This window comes from Onychomys torridus, unplaced genomic scaffold (genome assembly GCF_903995425.1).
Source record: "Onychomys torridus unplaced genomic scaffold, mOncTor1.1, whole genome shotgun sequence".
NCBI lineage: Eukaryota > Metazoa > Chordata > Mammalia > Rodentia > Cricetidae > Onychomys > Onychomys torridus.
Window position 1 is genome coordinate 4,568 of NW_023413930.1, and position 10,037 is coordinate 14,604.

The 10,037-nt window shown below is 47.7% G+C and overlaps 1 protein-coding gene and 1 pseudogene across 1 annotated transcript; both read left to right on the top strand.

The window, feature by feature from the left end:
* Nucleotides 1-7,188: 7,188 nt before the first annotated feature.
* On the top strand, nucleotides 7,189-8,902 carry LOC118576568 (platelet glycoprotein Ib alpha chain-like). Its single transcript, XM_036176791.1, has 2 exons — nucleotides 7,189-7,292; nucleotides 7,502-8,902. Exons 1-2 carry the CDS (start codon nucleotides 7,275-7,277, stop codon nucleotides 8,513-8,515), a joined length of 1,032 nt encoding a protein of 343 aa, XP_036032684.1. The 5' UTR covers nucleotides 7,189-7,274; the 3' UTR covers nucleotides 8,516-8,902.
* Nucleotides 8,901-9,457, top strand: LOC118576567 (annotated as a pseudogene).
* Nucleotides 9,458-10,037: the final 580 nt, after the last annotated feature.

Genomic DNA, 10,037 nt, shown 5'->3' on the forward strand with positions numbered 1-10,037 from the left:
CCCACACCTCCCACCAGATACAAAGTAAACCCAGTGACTTAAAGGTTAAGAGAAAAGCAAAACTAACTCAAGAGACTGGAGGAGTCATTTGTGATTTGGGGGCGGGAACTTTGGTTTTGAAAAACAATGTATCAAAAGCACTGCTATGAAAAGGAAACACTGGACAGAAGGTGGTGGCACAGCATTTACCTCCAGGACTTTGGAGGCAGGGGAATCTCTGAATTTGAGGCCAGCATGGTCTACAGAGTGAGCTGCAGAACAGCCAGGGCTACACAGAGAAACCCTGACTGGAAAAACCAAAGGGGAGGAGGGGAGACAGGGAAGAGTTTATTCTGGGCTTAGAGAGATGGGTCAGTGGCTAAGAACACTGGCTGTTCTTCCAGAGGTCTTGAGTTCAATTTCCAGCATCTATGTAGTGGAATCTGATGCCCTCTTCTGACATGCAGGCATAGAGCAAATAGAGCACACACACACACACACACACACACTACAAAGCTGAGTAGAAAATAAAAGCTGGGTAGTAGTGGCACACTCCTTTAGTCCCACAGCATGCTTGACAGGCAGAGGCAGGAGGATCTCTGTGAGTTCAAGGCTAGCCTGGTCTACAGAGTTACTTTCAGGACAGCCAGGGTTATTACACAGACAAACTCTGTCTCAAAAAACAAAATCAAAGAAAGAAAATGTGAGGGTGGGAGAGGGCCAGGAGAAGGCTCAGCCAGTACTTACAAGTCTGAACCCCTAGTTCAAGCCCACAATGCATGGAAAGATTGAAGGGGAGAAATGTCCACAAATGTTCTGGGACACCACATGCTTTCACTCTCACCTCAAATACACACACACACAAAAAATTTTCAACTAGTTACATTAAATCCAGTGTGGTAGCTCACTTTTCCTGTTTTATTGAGGTCTCTAAGAACAGAACAGGGCATATATAGTGAGTTTTGAAAAAAAAGGCCACCAAATCAAACATGAGCTGCTAAGAACCAGGGACTCGGTCCTTGAGGTGGGGCCTCAACCTTGGAGGAGTCCCAGAGGACCTGTCTTTTACTGGTGGGGAGTAGGGGTGGGTAGGCAAGGGGTGGTAGTTACTCAGTCCACAAGGTGGGGGGCCTCAGTAGTCCCCACCTGGCACTGGAAGGCAGAAAGTTCCTGGAGAGCAGCTGGTCCCCGTTCCACAAAGATGGCTTAGAGTGCAGACTCTATCAGAGGAGGAATCAGCAGCAGAAACAGGAGTTTGGGCAAGGTGGACCCCAGCCAGAACAAGGCAAGAGAGGGAAAGTCCTTATGTCCTTCTGCACGCCCTCTTTTCCTGGACTGCTGCCTGAAGGTCAGTCCCCAGTCTCCGTGGCCTTCCCACATCAGTCAGGGCAGTCAGCACAGTTCTTCAGGGGAGGCTCCCTGCTCAGGTGAGTCTAATCTGTGACTAACTGACACTGGAACCAGGGTGATGCAATCCTACTCAGGAGATTGGGACAGGAGGAGCCTCATGACCTTGAGACTAGTGTGTTCAAGGTCAGCCTAAACTAAATAGTGAGAATCTGTTAAAAACAAGCAAGATCAGACAGAGATGTGTTGGCAGATAGAGGACTCCGTGCACAAGCCTGAAGACCAGAGTCTGACCCCCAGAACTCCAGTGAAAAGCCAGAAGTGCTGCACACCCACTGTCCCAGCATCCTCATGGTCAAATGGGAGGCAGACAGAAGACACCCAGAGACTCCCGGGTGAGACTGTCTGGAGTACACAGCGCAGCAGCAGAAACCAGAGAGGCTGCTGTTATGCCCAGAGCGTGGGGACCCCCAAAAGACCACCACAGAGACCAGATCCCGCATGTAAAAGCAAAGAGCCTTTATTTCAAGGTCCAGAGCTTGGACCCCCTGTCTTTCGGACACAGTGGTGAGAGCAGAGAGCCCTGAGCTCAGGTGGGACAGAAGTTTATCATAGCAAAGGTTGGGGTGAGGGGATTTCCAGGGTCCAGGACCCCAGTTGGTTGACAGTAATCTAGGGGTATTTGTAAAACAAAAAATAGGTGTGTGCTAGACTCAAGGGCATCTGGCCACCTTATCTAATGGTTGGAATGTTTGGGATGCCAGGTTCTTCCTCACCCCAGGGTGGTTCCCTGTTGGTATCAGTCTAAGGCTTTTTGTGATTCTGGGTGTTGCCTGCTAGTAAGCCTGTCAAAGAAGCTGTGTCTAGGCCCCTAAGCCTGTCATGGCTGCTGTGTGGTGAACTTATTTTGGGGCCCCTTCACACTGCCTCAACTGGAAGACAAAGAAAATGAACTCCTGCGGGGCGGTGGTGGTGCACACCTGTAATCCCAGCACTCGGAAGGCAGAGTCAGGTGGATCTCTGTGAGTTCGAGGCCAGCCTGGTCTACAAAGCGAGTTCCAGGACAGCCTCCAAAGCTACAGAGTGACCCTGCCTCGAAAAAAAAACCAATAATAAATAAATAAATAAATAAATAAATAAATAAATAAATAGAAAAAAGAAAATCAACTCCCCACTCCAGACTTGGACACATGCACTGTAAAACCCATGTACCTGCATGCACACACTATCAACGAATTAAAAAAAAAAAAAAGCTGGCATGGCCTTTAACCTCAGCACCCAGGAGGCAGAGATCTCCATGGTCAGCCTGGTCTAAGTAGTGAGTTCCAGGACAGGCAGGGTGAGAGTGGGGGAGGGGAGGAGGGAGAGGAGGAGCGGAGAGGACAGAGCACAGGAGAGGAGAGGAGATAGACCCTGTGTCCAAACAAACAAACAAACAAACAAACAAAAAAACACCTGAAAACAGACAATAAAATTTCACTAGTTAGCTCAGGCTAACCTTGAACTCATTAGTCTCAAGGTGATAGAGATCTACCCATCTCAGTCTCCCTAGTGGGATTGTGTTACCATTGGTTCCAGTGTGAGTTAGTCAGAGATTAGACTCACCTCAGTAGGGAGCCTCCCTTGAAGAACTGTGCTGACTGCCTTGATTGATGTGGGAAGGCCTCGGAGACTGGGGACTGACCTTCATGCAGAAGTCCAGGTAAAGAAGGTGTACGGAAAGACATGAGGACATTCTGTCTCTTGCCTTTCTTCTTCTTTATTTCCTTCTCTCTCTCTCTCTCTCTCTCTCTCTCTCTCTCTCTCTCTCTCTCCTTCCTTCCTTTCTTTTATTTTTTGAGACATAGTTTCTCTGTGTAACAACAACCCTGGCTGTCCTTGAACTAGCTCTATAAATCAGGCTGGCCTCAAACTCAGAGATCCATCTGCCTCTGCCTCCCAAGTGCTGGGATTAAAGGTGTTCGCCACCACTCTCTGGCTTCCTTTTTTTTTTTTTTTTAATTTCTTTGTGTGTGTGTGTGTGTGTGTGTGTGTATGGAGGTGGAGCAGGTCTGGATTTAATAAACAATTTTGGAAGCCTTTGTGAGAGCAGGGGCCCACACAACTTGGGAAACCCACACTGGTGGCAACATGGCTCCCAGGACTCTAGATGACCCCAAGCTGGATTTCTTCTGGCTTCTCTTAGCCACTGAGCACTGTGGCTTTGCTAATTAAGCACTCTCTAGTCTTTAATTAGCTGCATGTGGCCCTGGTTGGGCAGTCTGAGCTCTGTTCAATCCTGGGCAGGAGATCTCAGGACGGCGTCCCCTCTCCTCAGAATCACTTCTAGGTCCACAGGCTTAGTCCATTGTCATGATTGTTGGTTAAGGAGCAGCGCTTGTGGCTGGATGAGAGTGCGGGATGTATTAGTTATGGAAGGACCACGAACCATGGCTACCTTTCTAGAGCCTTATTGGGAGAGAGAGAGAGAAAGAAAGAGATAGACCACACTGAGGAGGGAAAATACGGAAGGAACGAGAGAACACAGAGAGAGCATGCCTGCTTTTTAGGCTGAGATGCCATAGCAGGCTAGTGATGTAATTAAGGGCATAATCCTTACAATCACAGCAGCATTCATGGTGCTGGATCAATAGCTGAGAGTTACATCCTGGTCCTGGGGTGGGGGGTTGGGTGTGGAAATACGAGGATTTATTTTATTTTATATGTATGAATGTTTTGCCTGTATGTATGTATGTCTATGTGCCATGAGCCCATGGAAGTCAGAAGAACTGGAGTTACAAATGGTTGTGAGCCACCATGTGGGTGCTGGGAATTGATCTTAGGTCCTCTGCAACAGCAGTCAGTGCTCCTAACCACTGAGCCACACCCCAAACCCCATAGAGAGAGAATTTCTTAAATTTCATTTTATGTGTATGAATGTTTTTCCTAAAAGTATGTATATGCATCATGTGCCCAGAAAGGTCAGAAGAGGATATTGGATCCCCTGGAACTGGAGGTACAGACAGTTGTAAGCCACCATGTGGGTGCTAAGAGTTAAACTTGAGTCCTTTGCAAGAACAAATGTTCTGGTCCATTTCGTGTTGCTCCTGTGTACACATGTTTGGGGCTGACCACTTGGGTTGCAAACCAAATAGGGGGCTGATGAATGGAGAAAACTGATTCTCCCTCCCTCAGCAACCACAGGTTGTAGCTTTTCATCTAGAAGTGGGGCCTTGTAAAATTTCCCCCATCAACACTGGCATGTCAACTGGTATGGTCATCATGAAGGTCTTGTTTATGCCCTCTCTGACCCCCAGGGGGCACCAGACATGTATACATGCAGGCAAACATACATATAAAAATAAAAATAAATAAACCTCAAAACAAGTCCCTAAATCCAACCCTAGCAACCGTCACCCCCCCCAAAAAAAAACAAAAAAACAAAAAAACCCTGAGTTACAATAAAAATGACGTTAGAAGAAGCAGAAAAAGACAGATATAAAGTTGTGTGTGGTGGCAAATGTCTATAATCCTAGCATTGAGACAGAGGCAGGAGGATTTTGAGTTTGAAGTCAGCCTCAGCTACAGAGCAAGACCCTGTTTCAAAAACAAAAACAGGGTTGGGAATTTATCTCAGTGGTAGAGTGCTTGCCTAGCAGGCACAAGGCCCTGGGTTCAGTCCTTACCTCTGACAAAAAACAAAACAATTCGATCCTCAGCTCCAAAACAAAAATCAAAATCAAAACAAACAAACAGAAAAACCAGGGAAATAAATGCCCTATGCAGAGAAAGCCAAGTACCCTGGGGCAGGAACAGGGACTGTAGGAATTTATACAGTAACTAATCCAGCCCAGAGCAGAGCAAAGTGCAGTTTCCCTCCTGAACTTGACCCAGGGCAAAAGCCCACACAGAACAGCCTGCTGAGAGACTGCTCCTGAAGCTTCCAAAGAGATCCCAAGGGGATCTGAGGTCACACCTTAATTAGTGACTTAGCCATGTAGACACCTGCTGGAAACATTCTACTTCACACATAGAGACTTATTCAGACTCAGAACTGATTCCCCAAGCCCCCCGTCCCTCCTTCTCCCTCCCTCTTTGTCCCTGTCTCTTTTAGATAGGGTCTTGACTTTTTGTCCAGGTTAGCCTCCAACTATTGGTCTCAATGATCTTTCTGCCCCAGACTCTCAACTGTTAGAAGTAGCTGGGTAGGATGGAACACACCTTCCCTGCCACATGCAAGGCAGAGGCAGGAAATATTATATCCTTCTCATGTCCTTGATGGAGTTAAAGACCAGACAGTTATAATTATAGTTTTCCTTCGCCATGATAAAAGGGTAAATTAAACAGGAAACCTTAGACTCACAAAAATAAAATATATGATAGAGTATTTTCTTTAATTTTGCTAAATATAAATAAATTAGATATTGTGACTATAATTCTTGCTTGATATGTAAGTGTTGGGAAAAGGTAACCAATGAAAATTCAAGGACAGCAAAAAGGATCAGGACGGGGAGAGCACTAGACAAGGGGGCTGAGCAGGAGGGGGGCAAGACTCAGACTTGCAGGTCCTGAAGACCATGGTAGGTACTGCAGACTGCCTCCTGAGAGCCCTCAGGAGCCAGGATGAGTTCAAGTGGTTGACATGTTAGCACACTGGCAGGCAATTCTCCGATGGAAAACAGGAAGTTAGAGATTTCTGGATAACCCAGAAGGCTTCTTCAGCGGAGGAGGAGACAGTGCCCTGGTCTGGGCAGTGGGGAATGGAGAGATGGGAAAGAAAGCAGAGGGACATCAGCAAGCCTCCATAACCAGGGAGCAGGAAGAAGGCAGTAGCACTGGGAGTGATCAGATGATCAGGTAAATGACTAGTTGTGGACAACGGAGGAGTGCTATTTTCTGTGGGTTTGTTTTGAGATAAAGTCTCAGGATACAGGCCAGGCTGACCCTGAACTCATGCACTTCGTGCCTCTGCTTCCCAAAGTCTAGGAGTGTGAACAGTCCTGCATCTCCATGGCCAGCAGATGAAGCTATTTAGATAATGAAGTTGATTTTTGCAATAATGTTTTGTTGAAATGTTGAAATCTGTTTTGTTGTTTTGTTTTTGTTGTTTAGATGAGAAGGGTCATCCTTTGTAGCCCAAAGCTGGTTTAAACTCACGATCTTCCTGAGCTTCTCAAATGAGGTACACTGTTTCTGTAATTGTAGAACATGTAAGGAGAGAGCTCTGAGAGACAATCAGAATTAAGAATGTAGGCCTCAGGAAAAAGGGATAAAAACTTGATTCTGGGACAGAAGTGGTTAGAGACACAGTAAAATGTATTCAGGTGTCTATGGAGTATATGTTAGAAAAGCCCAAGAATGCTCTGAAAACAGGTTTATAGCTCCAGAAAGGGAGAGGAAGAGGGAGCCCCAGTGAAGGTTGAGAGGGACCAAGCACACCTGCAAGAGGAATACCAAGCAAATGAGTGGTCATGTCACCAGGAGGGACGAGCCCTGGGAACAGATGCTATAAGTACAGTGTAGAGAGTATCAGCCAAGAGCCCAGTGGATAGAATACAGGATGCCAGCGGCCCCAGGTTTGGGGGAATCAGTTTAGGGTTAGGAAAGGTGGCAGTGGGGTGTAAGGAAGCAGCGAAGGGAAATTAGACATCTTTAAGAATAGCAATGGAGGAGAAGGGAGAGGGTAGCAGGCTGACGCTGCACAAAGTTGGTGGTTGGAGAATCTCTAGATCTTTCCAGGGTGTCAGGAAGGGAGAGTGTACAACCAAAGGGAGGGTCTGGGGAAAGCTGTGGAGAGAGGTGATAAGGGAGGTGCCTGGAGGGATACTGTTCCCTGGGTCCCAGGAGCTGGTTATCAGGCTGTCATTTCCTCCACAGCTCTATTTCTTTCCTGCTCCTGGCCTGGCTCTCCTTGGAGCTGGAAGAGAGAAGGACCAAGTCATACTCTGGAAGAAGCCCCGTGCCTTCAGATGTTTTTCTGCCTGACCGTAAGCTGGGGCTGGGACCAGAGGTGGAGGATCTGAGAGGGGACTAAGAACCAAGGACTGAGGACAGGGGTGGAAGAGAGGGAAAAGTCTGGGAGGTGTGGAAGCTGTTTCTGGAAGGGATCCTGAGAGCTGCAGCAGTGGAGGGCTGGAGCCTAGGAAAATGATGCCAAGTCCAGGGTGGCATCCCTTTAAACTCCCTCTGCCCACAGGTTCACATGGCTCTCCTCATCCTGCTGTTCCTGCTGCCAAGCCCCTTACATTCCCATCCCACTTGTGATCTCTCCAAAGCCACCAGCTTGCTGGAAGTCAACTGTGAGAACCAGGGGCTCACAGCATCGCCTACAGACCTGCCAGCAGACACAGGCATCCTCCACATGGGCAAGAACAAACTGGGTACCTTCTCCACAGCATCCCTGGTGAATTTCACTCACCTCACTAAGCTGGACCTGGAGGAGTGTGAGCTGACCAGCCTGCAGACTGATGAGAAACTGTCCAAGCTGGATAACCTGAAATTATCCCACAATAAACTGCGAAATCTGCCCTCCCTAGGCCGGGCACTGCCTGCACTCACTATCCTTGACCTCTCCTTCAACCAGTTGGAATCACTGTCTCCTGGTGTCCTGGAAGGTCTAAGCCAACTCCAGGAGCTCTACCTGCAGAACAATAATCTGAGGAGTCTGTCCCCTGGACTCTTGAGGTTCACCACCAAGCTGAACAAACTTAATCTGGCCAACAACAAACTGTGTGACCTACCCGCTGGGCTCCTAGATGGGCTGGAAGATCTTGACACCCTCTACCTTCAAGGGAACCGGCTTCATACAATCCCAAAGGGCTTCTTTGGGACCCTCCTCTTGCCTTTTGTTTTTCTCCATGGCAACATCTGGTATTGTGATTGTGATATCCTCTACCTCCGCCACTGGCTCCAGCAAAATTCCCACAATGTCTACTTATTGAATGAGGGTGAGAATGTCAATTCCTTGAGCCCTAATGTGGCCAGTGTACAATGTGCCAATTTAGGCTCCACACCTGTCTACTCCTACCCAGGGAAGGGCTGCCCTACCAGTGGTGATAGGGATATAGACGATGATGACTATGATAATTTCTCTGATCTACCTGTTACCAGGGCTGAGGTCAAGTTCTCTACTAACACTAAAGCCCATACTACCCACGGGGGCCTTCTCTTAGAGTCTCCTGCTTCTCCAGACAGCCAAATGCCTTCTTAGAATCCAACACACAAACCCACTATATAGATCCCAGGATTCACCACACTCCCACAGACCATGAAATCCATTGTATGCTCTTCTATTCTAATACCCAAAACTATACCTACCCATCATCACACCAATCACCTTAGAGCCTACCTCTACCCTGACTAGCTCAGAGCCCAGTGCCACACCAAAGCTTACCACCTCCACTCTGACTATGCCAGAGCCCAACACTTCCACCCTGGGTATCTGGGAAGCCAGCGTCAACCCAGTGCTCACCACCTCCACCCTAATACCCCAGAGCCCAGCAGCACTACCCCAACCACCCAAGAGCCCATCACCATCCCAACCACTCCAGTGTCCACCATCACCCCAGTGTTCATGACCATATGGGTGTCTACCCCAAGTAAGACCATTTCAGAACTATTTTTTATTTTTTATTTTTTTTACCACAGAACTCACTTTACTCTTAGAATCTATCACAATGATCCCAGAGTTGAACAGCTTCCTAAATGTCCAAAGGATGGCTCAAGGGAACTCTGACACTTTCAAAAGCGATCCTTTTTTTAACTCTGAGTTCTGTTGCCTCCTCGAACTGGGTTTCTATATTCTGGGTCTCCTCTGGCTCCTATATGCCTCTGTTGCTGTCTTAGATCTGGCATGTAAAACCACACACTCTTGACATAGGCCTGTCTGCTGCCTTGGCCACATGCACACACACCACAAGTCTGGAGGAGCAGAGGGGAAGGCAATTAACTGTGCCCCGGGCCTGGATGCTCTTCCTTCAAGGGTCACTCCCTACTTTCCATTCCAGCCTTTTCTCATGGGTAAGGCCTCTGATTTTAAACATCTGATATCAGGATAACCCTTAGATCTGAGCCAGGGTCGTGGTCAGGACCTCTTGGGAACAGTGGGTGTCAGGTACTCAGGCCACAGTCTGTGAAGGTGACTACTTTGGAGATCGTGAAGGATCCAAAAGGACTCTACTGGGATCCAGCTGGGAGTGGGGAAGTGGGGATATGAGACTGCCACAGGGGCATGCTATTTAGTTCTAAAAACAAATAGAAATGGAGCATTGTTCCTATATTGGAGAAACCTTGGAAAGCCATTGATCAAGGCAGGAGCACTATCTCTAATTATCATGAATATTTTTCCCTGTAACACTTCTTATTATTCCACCAGCATTTCCTGTATAATAAAATGTTTTTAAAAAGGAAATGTAGCTTTCTTTGGGACTTGAGCATGGCTGGAACATCTGGTACTACAATTCCTAAGGACCTAACTTCCCCCACACTGGACCCCAACCACCCAACAAAGCCCCAGTTGTAGCTGAGGGTGGGTAGGTGAACATCAGGGGTACTTCTTCTCCATTACTGATCCTTCTGCAGGATTAGAGTACCCACCAGGCTACCTCAAACATCAACTCCGGAATAGAACAATGCCCTAGAGCAGAGAGCCAGAGCTAAAGCCTGCCTGGCTGCAGCAGAGGTGGGTACATTCCTCACACCCACAGCCTTCAGAACACAAATCTCCTCACTTG